This window comes from Diplotaxodon limnothrissa, linkage group LG14, assembly GCF_057381915.1.
Source record: "Diplotaxodon limnothrissa isolate DT_005_m linkage group LG14, D_limnothrissa_male_GT1.1, whole genome shotgun sequence".
Lineage (NCBI taxonomy): Eukaryota > Metazoa > Chordata > Actinopteri > Cichliformes > Cichlidae > Diplotaxodon > Diplotaxodon limnothrissa.
The window spans coordinates 34,207,971-34,227,457 of NC_140609.1; the positions used below are offsets into that span (position 1 = coordinate 34,207,971).

The window sequence follows — 19,487 nt, forward strand, 5'->3', positions numbered from 1 at the left end:
TATTTCTTTTACAAGTTGTTTGGTGACAAATTTTAAGAGTATGTTTTTGTCAGTTAGCAACAAAAACACTTCTTCTTTTTACCGATCTCCAAAAGACTTTCTGCTTCCACAATTGTACAACCTCTTTGCGTGCAAGACTAATCCTCGAAACATGTTTAGCAACAAGAGGTTTTGCTCTGTTTTGCTTGGTGCAGGATGCTACAACAGTTTTTAACTTTTTAGTCACCACTGGAACTGGAACTGGAACTGGAAGTCCGATGTCACGACAGTTAAATGCAAATAAGCGTGTAATGTGCCAGTAACATATTTGTATATTCCGGAGCTGCCACGTTTAACAATACAAACCACAGAAATTTTAGCATTAAGAGCATGTTGTTGATTCAAATGACAAAAAGTTTCAGATGCAATCATTTGTTTTAGGTATTACATAACTTTTATTCATTGCTGTGGCATGAGTGCAGCATGAGGAACTCAGTCAGTGCATTTAAGGTCATTAAAGACATCGAGTCCAAACATGAAATACCAGCCAAACACAACAGGGCGCTTATGTGATCTATCTGTACATTTAAAGAAAAAAAAAGCCCTGCACATTTATAGCTTGATATACCTTTATGTTAATTAAATAGATAACAGTCTAAAGTTAGCACCACAACTTACCACGGAAATGTACAAACGCACAAGCATATGAAGCAGTCAGTTTCATAACTGTCCTGCTGTTCAGTGATCACTTTCCCTTAAACGTCATAGACGACTTTAATTGTGCTTTACATAATTACATTTCACTCCACAGGAAATGAAAATTAGAAAGTAGTAACATTAAAACCACAGTTGTGAAAAAGTTCATATGTTAATACTGCAAAACAGAGGCTGTGAAGACCAGATCCGGACATTTGCCCTGAGACTAAAACAGATAAAGCGCTCAACGAAACAAAAAAACAACAAAAAATCAGATCTGTCTTTTTTTTTAATGGATGGATGAGTTTTATCTTTTACCCTGGACGTAGCGACCCCATTTTCACACTGAAGACTCACCGTGAAAGACTTTAGCTTTTAGATGACTTAGACTACACTGCAGATTGGTGGTGGATTCTGAGTGCAGAGCCTCAGAGAACTTGCTGTCATATTTACAAGTGGTCTGAGACTTCCTCTTGAAGCTATTCTGAATGGTCTCTGAGGTGAAGTAATAAACAATGGGATCAAAGCAGCAGTTGGATACAGCAATGCAGAGGGCTACTGGATAGATGGTTCGAACCACCGACTCCTCATAACAGCCTCCTAAAATTTTAGTACGGACTAGAGCATAGAAAACCAGGTTTACATTGTAGGGGATGAAACAAAAACAGAAAATAGTAAGGTGCACGATTATCATACGCAGGATCTTTTTCTTGTTAATGTTCCCACCACGGCTGATAGTTTGGGGACGGCGCAGAGTCTGTAACACCATGATGGAGCAAAATACGTTGAGTAGCAAGGGGATGAGGAAGCCTACTGTCTCTATGAAAATCACCACTTTAGAGAGGGATGATTTCCACTGCTTGGATGAGAAATTCTCAAAGCAGTAAGTGGCATTTCCTTTTTCATTTGAGGTGGTATCCAACAAGAATCCTGTGGGGATACTGCCTGAAAGCACCAGCACCCATACACCAACACATACTATTTTAGCATTGCGCTTGGTCCTGAGCGTCCTTGAGCGAAAGGGGTGCACAATGGCCAAAAACCTGTCCACGCTAATGCAGGTGAGGAAGAGAATACTGCCATACATGTTGGTGTAGAAAAGTGACACAGACAATTTACAGAGAATCCCTCCAAAAGGCCAGTTCTGGTTGATGAAATAGAAGACCCGTAGCGGCAGGGTGAAGACAAACAGAAGGTCAGACAATACCAAGTTTATCATGTAGGTTGTGGTCTCATTCCTCATTTTCAGAGAGCAGGAGAATATATAGATGGCCACAACGTTGGTGATAAGTCCAACAACAAATACAATGCTGAAGACCGTACTGTATAGTGGATATTTGAACCCATCATTCTTGATGCATGAGTTGGATATTGAAGAGTTGTTGTACATTATCATTATCAGTTTTAAGATTGCAGGGATGGGAAGTGTTTGTTATGCAATAGCTCTTCAGGGAAAGGTATTTCCAGCACGATCAACTGACCATGAATGAATTATGAAGAAGAGAACAGTTCAGTACTGAGAGATGCTCAATCCATTAGAGCAACTTTTTTTTTTTTTTGTTCAACACGGCGGTGCATATTGCTGCATGTTTCCCTCCCTTTTCTGGATGTTATTTCGGGGGTTACCTCAGTTGAAAAGACCCCTCCCAGAGGACAGAGATCCAGGCTGGAGTGTCTTCCCCTCCCCCTGCCCTGTCTCTCGGCCAGACAGCACCCCACAAGTTAGAGGGTTAGCTTTACTTACTCAGATAAATCAGTCACATGAATGTGCCACCTTTTTGCTCTCAAGGTCCCAAATAATCACGAGCTGCTCAATCCACAAAGAGAGAAATGGGAAATCCACATTCAGGTCCATTAGAGAAGTGACCTCATGGCAGGATTCTTGTTCTTTGTCAAAACCCAGCCTTGTGGTTTTGTTCTTCTCAGCTCCGAATCAGTGAAGTCGTCATAAGCTTTCCATCTCCCACATGGTCATGACCACAAATGACCATGGTTCTTTCCAAGCAGAGCTCTGAGCGTGACAATTCAATGTGTTTTTGTCTTCTGTCTGCCCTCAGTTTCTCTTTCCTTTCCCTTCTTTGTTTTACTAACCTAGTTGCTCAACCAGTATCTCTCTCACTCCTCTTCATACAGCCTCGGGGTCTTTTGCTCACCACTCATCACACCACTCAGGCTCGACTACTCCTTTGTACCCGGCAGTTTTTTGCAGTTTGGGTAGAAGAGAGAGAAGCTGTAGTAACTCCTCCCACTGCCTCTGGTCCTCCTACTCCTTTGTCTGCTTTTACAGTCAACCACATAAACAGAAGTGCATTGAGAGGAAACTTAATTTAAAAAATGAGCTCATAGTTACTCTAAAATACTGTCACAGAATTTGAAACACAGATCACTGAAATACATTTAAAAGAAAAGGTTCAAGTTTTTCTCTTGACCCGTTTTTCAGTAAAATGTTAAGCTTGTAATTGCTGAATATTTGTTTTTGTAAAAGCACATAAAAATTTTCATCTATTGAGACAAGAAAAATAGGTAAAATATTTGCTTTCTACAAATGGGTTACATGTTTGGATAATAAAATATGTCACGCTGTACAACATAGGCTACAACATGTCTACAGCTAAAAATACTGCACTTCACCTCCTCTCATCACTACCTACTTTGAAATTGAGTTGGGATGTTGGAAACACTTTTTTTTTTAGCTTAATAAGAGCTATTACTTTTGTTATTGTAACACTTTACTGCTAATATACTTTTTCATTTTAAAAAGGCTTGATTTTATTATTTTTCCCCTCATTAGTTAAGCTGTTAATAACAGCAGGAGGCCAAAAGTGCCTGAGAAGTTCTCTGAAACCCCACAGGGTCTCCACTCATCGGACAGAAAGTATGGGAAAATTCAGCTGTCTTCTTCTTGTTTGTGACGACCTGTGTGGGCAGCTAAAGCTTCTGCTGAAGAACTGATTTTTATTTTCAAAAGGACATTAGTAATGAGGACGAACAGAAAGCTCTCCTTCTGTTCAGCAGGTTTTTTTTCTCCTGCCCCTGTCACTCCATGGACACAACCTTCTCTTCTTGGGGCATTCTGGCTATCCTTTTGCAGTAACTCTCTCCTTGGCAGTCAGTAAAAAACATTGGGGTATGTGTTGTGAATGAAGTAGCTTAGTACGGGGGAATGTGCAATTTAGAACTGTTCTCAGGCAACTTAACCCTTGTATGGTGTTCGGGTCTGTGAGACCCGTGTTCAGTTTTTTTCAAAAGAAAAATTAAACAATTAATTATTTTTTCACGTGTAAATGTGTTGTGTCTTTCCACTCACTCCACTTGATTATAACTGATTTATTTATAACATTTTATATAAAAGAAAAACGAGAAGCACATTAATTCATAAATGTGATCTAACAAAGGTAAAGGGAAAAAATTAACCATGTTTGCTGTTCATATGTCTTGTAATTGGGATGAAGTAAACATCTGTTGAGTAATTTAACATAAAATTGTTTGATAGTGTTAATTTGGAAAGCCAAAACTCTAGCGGGTCCACCAGACCCATGAACACTGGCTGAGTAACAAAAATACGAACACCACACAAGGGTTAAAAGAGTTCTCAGCCCCTTGATCAGGCCTGTGGTGAGCAAATGCTATAAACCCTTTGAGTCTATTTGTGTTGGCTTCTACTGTGTCAAATAGGAAACTGAGTACCTGGTTAGTTTTCCTGCCAGTAAACAAATGCTTGTCTGTGAGATCAAGCAACTGTTTTTCTGCCAGATGTACTCTTTGTAATTCAAAACACTCAGGCAAAGATAAGATAACCTACTTCGCTCGTTACTGTTACCATAACATTTTCCTGATATTACTGACAAAAACATGACCCAGAACCCAAAGATGGTTAATTTAGACTTGAGAGCTACCAAAAATAGTCCAACAAGAGGTTGTTTTATGGCTCAGCGTGCGTCTCTTTGTCAGCCTACCACAAAGCAAACATGATCAAGGCTAGAATGCAATGTGCGAGAAAATAGAAAAACCTGTACTATTGTCTTTCCCTCTCAAAGTTGTTCCATGGAGCACATAAAAACAAGCTCTTCACATGCAAGTATGTGGTCACTAAACAAAAACATGCGCCTGAAATCCCTGGACTGTTAAATTTCTCACAATGCCAGGAAATTGTCTGGCACCCCCAAGGCCAAGTCTTCAAATAAAAGCAGTTTTATGACACGTGTTGTTGTTGTATAATGTGGTCAGGAGTAGCAATGACAACCACATGTTGTAAAAAAAAAAAAAAAAAATTAAATACCACTTGAATTTATTTTTTAACTGTCTATCACATCATGTCACAAGCCTAAAGTCTGTGTGAATCAAAAGATAGAGACTAGGGCTCACTTCAGTGACGTTTAAATATCATTAAATTGCTGTATCATTTTAGAATACATTGAAAACAATGATCCAAATCAGAAAGCCTGGCCACGTTTTAATTCAAAGTCTTTAAAAAATATCTAAAATAACACATTTTGTAAGCCACAAAACTTTGTTTCTGAGTTCCTCAAGATGAAAAGAGAGCAATCCAAAAGAAAATAATGTCTAATGTCTCAGCAAGAGCGCATTCTGATGAGTGGCTAGTCTGAGAGTGAAACGGCTTTCATCTAATTGTGTTCCACTCTCTCTCTGGAAACAGGGACTTTACAAACGCTGTGATGCCATCTACAAGTACGTTAAACCACAGCAGAACTGCAGTGGATATACACAAACCACTGACGCATCCCAGCACAACAAACCTGAACAAGTACACAATCATTCTGTCACATTAAAAACATATTTTTTGAAACTGTTTTAAAACCTTTTTTTCAAGACAAATGTCTTATCAGGCTAAGTGGATGATCAAAGCACGCCCAGAAAGAAGTTTCCCCAGTGCCTGCATGATGTAAGTGAAATATATGGTAATTACAACTTCATTATCATAATCGTCATCTTTTTGGGAAATTTTTTTCTTCCTACGTATGCTGAACCATGCCAGCTTTGATATTAGAATACACAGTTTGCAGTAGGTCTGTGGCAGAATGAAGGGCAGCATGCTCCCCCACGCAGCCTTATCAGCTAAAGCTTTCGTCTACTTTGTAAAACAAGTACTTCCCACCCACCAACCTCTGCCCTCACTGAAACTTAGTGGCCTGTACTGTACTGAAAAAATAAAGTCATTGTAACCCATGTCTTTTTTTTAAGTTAGCAGTCTTTCTAGTGCTAAATTTATAATCTCAAACCGTCAAGCTTTATACATATGCAATATGCAGCAGAATATGAAGTGACAGTGAACAACTTGCATATAAAAGTGTTTGAGGCTTGATTGTTTATCAACCAACCTACAGCTCTTCATTAACCGCTACATGCTGAATCCAGCACAGTGTCACATGCAATCACTGTATGTCCTAAATTTAACTAAACAGTGTTGCATGCAAGAAAACTGCAAGTACGAGTATTAAAGAGATTCAAAAACCAGTATTACTGGGGTCTTGACATTGTATGAACTAAGTAACACTCTCAGCAGTGCACAGAGATTTTATTTGCCATTTTCAATTTTCTGTGTTTTTATTCATTTGCAAACCTCATAGCCATCTCCCATTACTGGGAGGAAGCTGATAAAACCACAGCGTTTAATTTGGCTCATGGTTAAAAAACCCCCAACTCTATTGCAAGCTTGAATAGAACAAGCTATTTTGCATGGCTGAATAGGTATGCAGAGTGGTGTTTGGGTTGTTTCTAGGGCAAAGGCCTGCCTGCATTTCTTTCTTTCTTTTTAAAAACAGGTTTCCCAGATGCTAAGTCACGAGACTTATCAGAAAGTGCTAGCATTCTGCTGCAGCAAGGATTTGATGTACACAAAGTGTGTAATTTTACAACTGTGATGTAAACAAAGTGGGTAGATGAACCAACCACACAAACTGATATTGAAAAAAAGCCCTGTGACAAGTTAAAGAGCTCTATCAAACCAACAGCTTATTCCACTTACAAAATACATCACTGGAGAGACTGCTTTATTTTTTAGCCCCAAGTAGACTATAAGAGGAAAAGTAAACAAACTGTAGATTACCCTTTACTTTGAACTACTGAAAGTAAGTAGTGGAAATGATATTAAGTGCAGGCATCTACTAAGGCACAATTTTGAGGTCCTTCACTTTTTGCTTTTATATAAATCTTTTCTTTCTTCGCTTCATTCCATGTGGTATTCATCTAATCAGAGGGTCATATCATGCCAAAATAATTCAGAAATTAAAATGACATTTAGCCTCAGTAAAGGAGGATTTGTACATGGCACAGGGCCAGTTACTGTTAGCTGTTGCACGTCCTTCCTCATTCTGTGCAAAACCACGTTGAGTAATTGTACATGATGTACAAGTCCTTTGGAAGGTGTAAAGTTAATTCAACACAAATACACACACATGAAAAAAGAAAAGTACCTTTTAGTAATTCCACAACTTAAATGTCATGGATGGAACCTATTAGATATTGGAATTTCCATGAGTGGTTTGGCAGCAGGATCGTGACGCAAAATAATCGTCATACTGACAATCACAGTGATCTTCAAAGCCGTGCGGAAATAAATTGAACATCATTTGTTCTGTAGCCACCAGGTGGGATAAAGTAACTGAACTGGAATCTCTGCCTTTCATCATAACATGTCCTCAAACACATTTTCTGTCAGGTAGAGTTGTGTCAAGATAAAAAAAAAATCAACAAATTCTATTATACTTGATTCTGCCAACTTGTCTGGCATCTTAATTTTGACCACATCCTGTTATTCTGTGGACGGTATATGAAATCTCACTTGATGATATGGTACTAAAGACATACCTTCAGGAAACACGCAGGCACATGTGACGTTAGACTCTCTCTTGCAGGAAGAAGTGAAAATGAGCCTGTTCCGCTTCTTGGTGGAGATGAAGAGCCAAAGTGCACTGCATGTGCGTGTCTTAAAATGTTGATATCATAGCAACCACTTACTGGTTAATGGCACCTGCAATGTTACAACTTTACATGAAGTAACGCATGTTTTATTTTTTAAATTCGTGACTTTCATTTCCATACATTTCACTCTCACCCCCTAAAAACCAAAGAAACAAACAAACAAAACAAAAACACTACTTCATGTCAAATGTTTCTAAAGCATTTGCATGGTAATGACATGACAAGAGCTTTTTAAGAACACCCTCAACAACATATGTTGTTATTTGTTTTAATATGTATTTATAATTGCCATTTTCCTATATTCCCATTAGTGCCAAAGTTAGCAGGTTGCAGCTTGCTTTCCATACAAATTAAAAACATTACCAAAAAGTTCCAAAAAAGAAAACAAAAACAAACAAACATTCCAATCAGCTTGTTTAAGTGATCACATTTAGTTATATCCATTTAAGCAGATTTGGGAATTCCTGATGTAATTATCTGGTAACTGCATTTAAAGACCATGAGGCCCTTTATTAGACTTGAGCTCCAACGAAGTGAGTTGGCACAACTATTTACTATCCAGAGATGCATATTAAAAAAGCAAAAATCTTGTAAAAAGGGAACAGAAGCTTGCTGCCAATATGTTAAGAATAGCAATAATTAAAAAAAACAAAAACACAATTAACAAAAAAATCTGTAAACATACAATGAAATGCAGCTGTAAAAAATCAGCTGCATCTACTGTACAGTGTACACAAGACTCAACACGTTTGTGAAAGTCAAACTTTGTTTCCAGCTGCATAGAGAGGGTTAGTCTGAACAACTGTACAAGTACACATGCAATAGCATGCTCTCTTTTCACTCACTGCTCCTTTTCCTATCAGTCAGCATATGGTGGGAAAAACAACTTTCTACAGCAAAAAAGTGCAAAAGTTAGTGAACACAAATGTCAGACCACAAGTTTGGATGGTATATGAAGAACTGAAGAATAACTGAAACTTTAAAAAAGTGGCAAAATATGTTATGCGAGCTTAACAAATATAATCATAAAGCAGATAAAAACAAAAACAAATGGGGGGGAAACAGGTTGCAGTTTTACATGTGTTTCCCTCATAAAATGCCTCCAAATCCAGAACATTTTAGAATGAAGGCTTCAAAGAAAAGCAGCACAATGTGAAGAGTTCATTTATAGCTGACTTGGTAAATTTTTAGATCCTGTCTATGCTGACCGCAGATAACTTACGACATACTGATTGCATTAGGAACTGTTAAAAGGGCAGCATGATAAAAACGATTCAAATACCAAATCAAACAATTCTATCACAACAGATTACGTTTAGTATGTTCAGCATTTTCAGGTATCCAGTCCAAGCTGATTACTGTGACATGTCCACGTACTGGCTGTCTTGGTAAACCTTGACCAGTGTGGCACATCCTTTTATTCAGCCTCAGCATTGTGTGCTTGTTACAGGACTAGTGGCATAAACCTGTATCTATGTTCCAACCAAGCACCGTGTTTGGGCTAGCTTCAGAAAGGTAACAAAGAAGAATCACTTGGTGAGTGGGGCCTTAAACCATTTACCTCTCAGGTATTTACATCCTTAGTGCCACGTGTTTGAGGCGCTGATCTGCTGGGTGTTTACTTTGGTCTAGAATGGACTCTCGTCACTGAGATTAAACTTTAATGTGCTGAATACATCACAACAGGGGCCCAGTAGTCAGTTTTTGAAGGCCCCGTAGCGACTGGCTTTACTAATGAAGTTCTTGAGCAGGTCGTGATCCATGTCGGCAAAGGCCTGGGTCTGCGTGACAGCCGTTAGGTGGTTGACACAAAACTTGAAGCAGAATTCCTCCAGGTCCTAAAAATGAAGAGGGCTGTCTGGTCAGTGCTGAGGAGTATAACTGACTAGCTACTGTGCACGCCTCCACCACCATGGTGCTTTGACTATGTATCAGGGGCTATAAGCTTACCCGCGCCTCATACTTGACAGCAGCAGAGAGCAGAGTGATGGCGTTTTCTTCAGAAATGCCTCTCTTGATCGTTTCCTGGCACAGCCTCTTCAGTCTTGTTTCTCGGTAGAACGTGGCCAAGTCAAGCAACCCTGCACACACAAAAACAAAAACACACGTGATTGTGTTCGAGATTCTGCACTGACTTGTTGCAGCATTTCCTGGGCTGTAAAGAACTGTGATCCATGTCTATCCTTACCAATAGCGTCCTCTGGTGGCAGGTTTATAGTGTCAGTGTAGAGATACTCCAAGAAGGCTCTGTACACCAAGTATGAGAACTGATGAATTTCTATAGCATCCTGGTCAGATTCATTCAGCAGTGTTCGGAAATGCTCACACCTATCGAGAAAGACAGCAGAAGACTTGTGACAAAAGCACGTTTAACTCAAACTAACTTAATTAATGGACAATCACACTTTATCATGTGCAGGTGACAAAATATAGTCTTATGCCAACAGGAAACTGCATTACCAAATGAAAAAAAGGAAATTAGCAAGAAACTTAAAAAAAAAAGGAGGTTTAAAAAAAAATCCACAATTTTCATACTGAACTAGAAAAAGCAGCTTCAACTTCCAATAATTTATACCATCATACATTACAATGAAAACATGTTTTCTGTTGTAGTGGCAGTTATACTCTGCTGTTGAAATTACTTATTGATAGTTCCTTGAATTCTGCTAGAAGGGTACATGTATGTTTAGTGCATTGCAAGTTAATGTCTTAGCGGGTGAGTCCACATGGTCACAGAATTGGTAGGCATGTGGTTACCAGCATGGAGCCTAGAATTCAGAGACTATACCATGCCTGTTAGTGTTCAACAGCATCTAATCTAAATACCCACCAGTTAAAAACAACCACAAGGGTAGATGGATAGAAGAATAGAAGAAAAATTGTTGTGTTTTTTTGTGTTGTTTTTTTTTTTAACAGATTCTTTTTGACTATGCCTACTAATACAGGCCAAGTGCAATACCTTTTATTCCTTATAAGCGCCTGCATTAATTACCACTAATTACCATTTATCTTTTTATTTGTTTTTTTGCTTCAATTTTCTCCACACTGCAAATCTCTGATGGCTCAAAACAGTGCCTCTACCATTGCTTCTCAGGACACGGTTGAAAAAACAACTGAATCTTCACTCTCTGATGCATCTTAAACATATAATTTGCATGTGATCTTGCGCAAGCAGACAGTTTCCACTGTTGCATATTCGTGTGAGCCAGTGGACTAAGGTTAAAGCTGCAGACAGTCTGGCTCCTTCCTACTGACGGTGCAAAAGAGCAAGGGACTGGAATGCAGATACTCTGTGTTCAAGTGTGGTTATAAAAAGAAACACGGGAAACAATAGGCTTGTCTTTGCTACCCCGTGAGTTTAACAGGAAGATAAGGAAACTGTTTAGCATATGAAGTTTAAATATAGGGAAACCAGCACAAATTAAGTGTTTGTTATATATATTTACACACAAAGATGGCTCATTGTTTTTGCTGCAGTGACTAAATTGGTTGTCTGGATTTTAAAAAATACACCCATGTGACCAAGCTGAAAGTAGAGGTTAGAGAAGCAAAGTGTGCATTCATATATATAATTTTTTTAAACAGTCAGAGTGTGGTGGCCCAACAATAGAAAGGAAGAGCTGCAGACATTGTCTCCATTCCACAGATCATTATGTGCACTCAAAGATAACGATACACTGCATGTTACACCCTTCCAGTCACACACCAGCTGCTCAAAATGCCACAAGACTGGATTAGCTTTTCCAGACTTCCATGGTTAATGAGTCTACATTGTCCTTTTTAAAAAAAAAAGAAAAAAGAATCACCTAAAGGACTCTGAATGTTCTTGTTTTCTGTACCTGATTTTTAGCAGAGCTTTGTGAACATGGATGCACTTCCCATCAACCAAGAACTTCAGATCAGAAATATCTGGACTGTCAAACTCCTTCTTCAAAGACTGGGCAACTGTGAGGTAATCATCACCATCTGGCAAAAAAAAAACAACATAAAATTATTATTACTATTTATTTTATTTTTTGTTAAATACAAGCATTTGGTCTTGGGGTTTTTTTGCTCTTAAAAATAAACATAAATTTGCTAAGCATACATTTAAACAACTTCTCTTTACATTTCAGTTCAAAAGACAGTTCTATGAGGTATTTATATATAGGGAATGAAAATATATTTCTTTAAGGCCACAGGTGACAATAAAATATTACCAACATTAAAAAAATGTCCACCTAAATGCTAAGTCAATATTTAAATTTAGCTCATCACATTAGCTTTCCTAACTGGAGTGTAAAGAAAAAAATGAAGCTATCACAGTTACAGGTTAATGCTCTTCAGTTTGTGTTGAGTTTGTATAAACATTTGTCGCAAATGAAGTGCAAACAGAGTTTCCTGTTTATTTCTCAGACCACTTGCAGGAATGTGTACCTATGGTACACTGATAAATGCCTACTGCATAATTATCTCTAACCAGACACACAAGTAAATGTCAGTGTCAAAAATGTAATAAAAAAATCCTTCAATTATTGTAAAAGTTTGACTTTTGGGATTCTTTTTCAATTTTACAAATACTCTCCAGGCTGGCTATTAAACTATGTGACCTTGGCCTGCACTTCTCTCAGTGCAAGTGGATCCTTAATTTCCTGACTGGCAAACCACAGGTGGTACATGTAAACCACAAAGTCTCATCTGCTTCCTCCTTTCCTGTACTTCCTCTACACCTACGACTGTGTGGCCACTTCGTCAAGTTCCCATAATTTTTTTTTTTTTTTTTTTTGTTTGTTTGGTTGGTTTTTGCTTTGTTTTATTATTTTCTTCAAGCCCTGTGTACAGGAGCTGCATACAAAAAGATATTTTGTGAAAAGGGTTGGCGTAATAAGCAAATGCTTCAGCCAATACCTTTTGATTAGCCTTGTCTCATGCTTTCTTTCTTTATGGTAGATTTTTGTTCTGTTTTCACTGTTTGTTTGTTTGTTTTTTTCACTGTTTTCACTGAGATTTGAATTTGAATGCTAATCAATAAATCAAAATCAAAATCAAATCACCAATTTCGCTGACGAAAGAGCAGTAGCGGACTTGATCTCGAAACAGTGACTCTGCTTGACGGTTAGAGATCAACCACCTAAGTGACTGGTGTAGGGAGAAAAACCTTCAGCTGCAAGTTTGTAAGACCAAGGAGCTAATAGTTGACCCCACAAGGAAACAGCTGAAATGGGCGACAGAGATGGATGCCATTAAGACCACCCTTCCCACAAAAATAACGGGGAGTAACTTTTACTGTTAGGCAATCATGTTGGGTGACATTCTAATGATAAAAAAAATTATATACAGCTGGATAGGCATATAAGTATTTCACTGTGAATTTCTGCGTGTTCGTCAAATAACTTAAAAATGTATGGTCCTATAAAACTCTTACCTACTGAGAGGAGGTGCCACGTGACTGCCGGTGTGGCAAAGCAAGCGAACACATCATCAGTGCTGCTGAAATGTGCGAGATGGGGACTGGCTACAGCCTGACCTCGACACTGACCCCACATCAGAACTTGTCCACTCTGTGTCTTGGCTGCTGACGTGTGACTGGTGTGACATGCAGCCACTTCGACTATCCTACCGAGAAAAATCACAAATCTAGATATACATTTGAACTTAAGACAGAAAAAGGCCCATATGAAAAGTGAACATTTCTCTAATAAAGTTCTTTTACAGTCAACAATCAGTCCCTTACTACTCCGTAGCATAAAACCACAAGTGTAAGAATTTGTACGAGTTTGAGACGTTTGGTTATTCTAGGGATCTGTGACCTATTATGGTAGCAAAGTACTGCTGGTAATTTACAATGGGAACAAAGTAACAAAGTACTAACCTCTCCTTGTCTGTGTTTATAGGAGTGGGGAGCGCTTGGTTACTCTTATTGCCTGTTCCCAACTGCCCGTATGAGTTGGCACCCCAAGCATAAACAAATCCCTCATCTGTCAGTGCCAACGTGTGTGCATATCCACAAGCGACCTGTGTTTGGAAAAAAAGAAAAAAGAGGGTATTTAAGATGCATGCAAACAGAAATAAGTAATCAAAAACAATATTTTGTTAGATTTATCCCTCTTTAAGCTCTTACCTGTACAATGTTTACACCCTGGAGGGCAGCGATTCGGCATGGTGTCTGCTGGTTTCCATTATTGCCCAAGCCTAGCTGTCCATTGCAATTATAGCCCCAACCATAGATCTGGAAACAATGGACGATTTTGGGATATGCACATACCTCGTTATCAATAAGTGTGCGGAACATCACAGTACTTTTATTCTTGGGTTTTTTGTTAAATTAAATCTGAAATTCAGATTCTGATTTTGTGTGTAAAAACAAATGCAATACTATTTTAGGTCTTCTGACAGAGACTGAACGTTAATTTTTTTAAACTATACTGTCTCCACTCATACTCCAGGACCGTTCTTCAAGCTGTCATCATTCAGATCGAGCGTAAACACAAATTCATTTCAGACACTGTTAGAAATCCAATTTGTTTTTCTCTGCTTCATCATGGTTAACATGTATAGATGGGTGTGACCAGTTACCTCTCCGTTGTCCAGTACAGCCATAGAGCAGAGCTGTCCACAGGCTATGTTTACCACAATCTTGTTTTGCAGGCAGCTGCTGACCCGACGCGGTGTCGGCTGGTTGGCAGTAGAACCTGAACCAACTTGTCCAGAGTTGTTGTAACCCCACGCGTACACCTGAACACAAAGATGAATGCTCACCACCCAGAAAAATTCTCAGATTAAACAGAAACAAAGCAAGTAGAGGAAAATTTACCTCTCCATCAGTTGTGAGGGCAATAGTGTGGTGGGAGCCACAGGCCACTTCTGTCACTCTCTTGCTGAGGAGATTAGTGGACACCAGGGCAGGGGTCAGCCCGTGGTTGGTGGTGCCATTTCCGAGTTGGCTGTAGCCATTGTGGCCCCAGGCATACACTTCTCCATCTACACAGCAACAAGTGCAAGTTTATTGATGTTGTCACAGAAGTTAATATTTCATTAAAAGATAAGAAGCAGTCTATTTCACATGATATACTGCAAGTTAAGCAGCCATACTTTTATCAGACATCACAGATATCGATTAAATGCCTTGATTCACTTAGTTTAGTGTTGCATTGACTCAGTATAAATGAAGTACACGAGAACATATCCATAATTAACTTTTTTGCAACTTCTTTTACTGTAAATGCAGATTGAGCAAAGATTTTTCCACATGTAAATAAAAAAACTAAAAAAACCTCAAACTGACTGGCCTCCCTCAGATGATGTGGAGTTAGTTAATCATTACCACATATTACAGGAAAACAGATACCTTTATGTTGCTTTAATCAAAGTTAAAGGTGCAATCAATTATCCAAATAAATAAGCATGCAATAATCACATTGAAAGCAACTCTCAGACATTTTAATTTAATATTCCAAACAGGAATGAGTGAAAATTGAATGTGTATTTGAAATTTAACAGTTTGAATGCATTTTTTAATCGTAATTTAAGTATGCATGCAACCACATCTCTTGGCCAAGAAGTCCACTTTGACCAAAAAGAATCACACTTAAAAAACTAGATACAATATGAAGCCAATGGTGGCACAAAATAAAAATAAAATATCAAATAAAATATGCATTTTGCATGTTTGGACTCATTTGCTTGTGATCTTATTCCTCTGCCTCCTGAAGACATTTCTCCCTGGTGACACACACAGAAAAAAAGGTTTTGGAGCTACATTACCTGCAGTGGCGATAACCACATGTGGCCCCGTTCCATAGCTTAGAGACACAATCTTCTTTCCACACAAGACATCAATCCTGCGTGGCTCAATAGTGCTTTGAAGATCTCCAAGCCCTAAACAGCCGCTACAGTTAGTCCCTAAAGCAAAGACCTGCAAAGAAAAAACATTAAAAATGTCTTTTTTTAAATATATACATTTACAAATAAGAATTACTCGATCATATTTATTGTGCATTTTTTTTTATATCACAAAATGGTGAAGTTGTCTTAATCTAATCTGTCTAAGATGGCAAATTGCAAATTATGATCACCGGTACACTAAAACAAACTAACTAACTACACTTGAAACCAGGCTATAATAATTTGAGACACTGTCTTTCTAAAATTATGACTGAAAAAAAAAAAAAAACGGCAGCAAGCATGCTCATGCTGGGACTGCTGAATGTGATGTACGGCATAATTTAAAGTGAAATCCACCAAAATACAATTTAACGGTACAGTTGGCTGTTCCATAACATCAAACAAATAAGCAAGGGTGGAAAGATTAGGCATGCACTGCACCTTTCCAAAGGCTCAGGCATTAAGCTCATATGGCTAAAGATAGCCTCATTCTATCTGCTTATCCCTGTGCCTGTAACTGCACCTCATATCAAGCAGAGAGCAAGAAGGCCTGGAGCATTTTTATATCCACTTCAAAACAAGAACTACTCAAAAATCAATACAGAGAAATGAATGACTTCTATGCGTGCTTCAGGACAGCTTCACGTAAAGAAGAACAAGAAGGCAACCTTGCTTAAACTCCAAATGTTACCTCATCATTAACTGTGACATAGAGGGCTTCATTTGCAGCACTGCCAAATACACAAGCCTGCCGGATAAGCCGGAGTTCCTCAGGAGGAAGAAGTGCAAACACTGGCCACTTTCCCACGTCCAGCATACTACTCAGCTGTGAAAAAAAGAAAAAACATGGAGAAGCATATGAATCTAACTCACTATGGAATAAAGGAAAGGTTGATTAGATAAACTGAAAAACACAGATAAAAGCAGGAGTATGTTTTCATGTTAAATACTTTGATGGTCTGGTTGTTTAATTGTATTCAAATGGTTATTAAACTGGATAATAGGAACTTTCTGCCCTGTATCATGGAATGCATACATATATGTTAAAGAAAAGATTATTAAATTTCCACCTTTATCATCCCTCTTGAGTGACCAGCAGCATTCAGATTTAGATGGGCAGACAGATTAAAACGTGTACATCTGTTCTGTGACCTTTACTACCACAGAAAGTAAAGTCAAAATTATGTCATCTCTAAAGTCTAACATAATATTTCAAATATAACGGTTTCAATGATTGCACCATTACTCTCTATTATCAAACCACACAGCTGTCTATGGCTGTGTGTTAAATGGAAAACTGCAATCAACAGTAAAACCTACTCGTCTGATCTTCTGTGTATCATTATTTGTGACGCCTATAAAAGATAATTATCTTGTATTGCTAACAATATATTTCAGCTCAGTTTTTATTCACAAAAACAAACAAACACAAAAACCTGTTTTTATTGCCGCGTCTGACAAATTTACAGTGCTGTTGCATTGCCTTGCAGAAATATGAAGTTGCACTTTGCATGAAACCCAGACAACACCTCCTTAAACACACACATACACCACCATGACCACCAGCTGCTGTTGCTGCTGGTAAGATGTCCCATACGTCAAATTAGCAGATACCGAAGACAACACAAACAAGCACCGCAAAACTAAGTGTGTTGGTTTTGATATATAAACTGTCAGCAATGAAACTACTACCTGAAATTATCCCACAAAAACTATCAAGCTAATTAGCGTAAAGAGCGGTGTTGTTGCTGGTACTTCCAAGTGTTGACGTTACCTTCTAGCTAGTGCTTAGTCCGCGAGGTCGTTTTCTGATTTTAAAAAAAAAAAGATACTAAAACATGTCACCCAACATATTTTTCAAATAACTTTGCCGGGGACGTCATGCCGACAAACTGGTGTAGGTCTAGCTTCACGTTAGCTCCTATGGTTGCACTTTGTTGTAGCTAGCTTTAATCGCTACACCACCGCCTGAAAAACATACACACAACACCACACTTCCTGTAGTCACTTGGTGCGTTTACTGAAAATCGGACCTGGGAGCTTCAAGGTTAAATTGGTATTATACAGTAATTAGTGACATCTATTATGCAAGATTAAATAAATCCAATAGTCTTTTATTTGTGAAGTTACATTACTGGTCAATAGACCATAACGACCCAAGACTCACATGGGTTATAAGTTTAATGGAGAATATTTTTGCATGTTGTTTAAACATCTGTGGCATACATTGTATTTATTTATTTAAGAAAAAAAAATATTTCACCCTACTTTTCAGGAGTTGTTGATATACCAATATCAATTTTGTGTGGAACTTTAGGAAACAATTGCTGGTGTGAAACAGATGTGGGTGATACATTTCTGGCTGAGTCGTCCTGTACCATTACAACTACAGGCACAGTTTCAGTATCAATGGAGAGCTAATCTCCTTTAAGTTAAAACAGTAGAATGTAAACAGAATGACACCTGACTCCTGACACACACACAAATACACACACTTGCTTGCCCACACACATCACATATTTGACCCTAACTGACCAATCACGGTCTTTTGACCCATGAAAGGTGCATTTTGTTTAAGTTAGTACAAGCTCATGTTATTGCGTGGTTTGAATTATTTTATTATCCCATCACTCTGTACTCTCAAAACACAAAGGTTCTCATAAGGACCTCCAATCTCCACTCCAAAAATGTGATTCAATTGATAAAATGAGTATTAAATGCTGCAGCTGCCTGAAAAACAAACAAAAAAACAAAAAAAAAAAAAAAAAAACAGATCATTTGAATCAGACAAGAGAGCACCTAAAACAAGAAGTCCTCGGGGAGCTGAAAACCACTGCTTTAGAATTACTGCCTCCAGAAACGATGTCCAACTGCATAATGATGCCCTTGTAAATTTGCTCCCTCTTCATTGTCCGCTTACATTTACTTCCTCATTATGTTTCTCATTACTTTGTATTATATTTTGTGTTCTGCTGCAGTCCTTGATGTTGCTTTTTCATCATGCACTTCTTCTCAAGTCTTAAAATATATGCCCCTTCATCTTCGAGTGTGTGCAGGTGTTTGCATATAACTTTGCTGAGTGTGAGCTTGTTGAGTACAGATTTGAACAACAAGTCTATGTGCATTTCTGAAATCGTAACACTGCATCCCAAGTTACATGTCTTATGTTATTACATTAAAAAAAATAAATACATAAAATAAATGCACGGTGTAAAATAAAATATGTGATGTGTTCGCTGTTCACTGGTTCAGTCCCTGCAATGACACAACTATAATCTGCATATTTCACTGATTACTGCATAATCAGTCTGTCTTAAAGAGTCAAATAAATTTTTGGAAAGAGATGACTCTCCACTGCATATTTCATTGAGAACTATAGCAGACACAATGGGGCATTCCTTTATTAAGTCCAGCAGGTGGAGTCATTGATAACCATCTTGGTGTATATCAGTGGATGGGATAGCACATGTTTTTGCCAAAGATTTAAAGACCGCCTATGCAAGAACGGTGAGTGTGTACATTGTTTCAATAACATCTATATGCATATGATATATAGCATAGTGAAGTTTCGTATGTAGGTAGCTACATTAGGTTGTGTATGATACATTGTCTGTGATGTTTGTGCAATTGTCTGTCTGAGACTTAATATGCAGAAGGGACTAGCACATGAAAGAAGATTTCAGATAGATAGATACTTTTTAATTAAATCAAATTTGGAAGGCACATGAATGAAGGGAATATTACAGTTTCCAGGCAACATGAATTTCTAATAGTGTAAATTTCAAGTAGAAAACAAACCAGGGGGAAAAAAATCAATAAAACAGAACGAACACAAAACAATCAGAAAAACGATCATCTCTTTGATATATACCAATGTATATTTAAAATAAGCTTTTTTGGAGTACACAAATACTACAAAAATATCTTTGTGTTCACTCAAAACGTGTAACAAACCCAAGACTGCACGGTTTACAAGAACCAGTGATCTACACTTTCTTTCTGCTAAA

General features: G+C 38.1%; 2 protein-coding genes across 2 annotated transcripts; both read right to left on the reverse strand.

Moving 5' to 3' along the window:
- Positions 1-452: 452 nt before the first annotated feature.
- Positions 453-2,868, reverse strand: lpar6a (lysophosphatidic acid receptor 6a). Its single transcript, XM_085370653.1, has one exon. The coding sequence runs from the start codon at positions 2,069-2,071 to the stop codon at positions 1,016-1,018; it is 1,056 nt and encodes a 351-aa protein (XP_085226779.1). The 5' UTR covers positions 2,072-2,868; the 3' UTR covers positions 453-1,015.
- A 5,522-nt stretch (positions 2,869-8,390) lies between these two features.
- Positions 8,391-17,451, reverse strand: rcbtb2 (regulator of chromosome condensation (RCC1) and BTB (POZ) domain containing protein 2). The gene is made up of 12 exons (XM_085370073.1): positions 17,255-17,451; positions 16,172-16,306; positions 15,361-15,511; positions 14,411-14,577; positions 14,173-14,331; positions 13,718-13,825; positions 13,469-13,611; positions 13,022-13,212; positions 11,457-11,583; positions 9,806-9,945; positions 9,568-9,698; positions 8,391-9,455 (listed from the first exon to the last, which is right to left on the reverse strand). The coding sequence occupies exons 2-12, from the start codon at positions 16,295-16,297 to the stop codon at positions 9,315-9,317; spliced, it is 1,584 nt and encodes a 527-aa protein (XP_085226199.1). The 5' UTR covers positions 16,298-16,306; positions 17,255-17,451; the 3' UTR covers positions 8,391-9,314.
- Between the last annotated feature and the right edge of the window lie 2,036 nt (positions 17,452-19,487).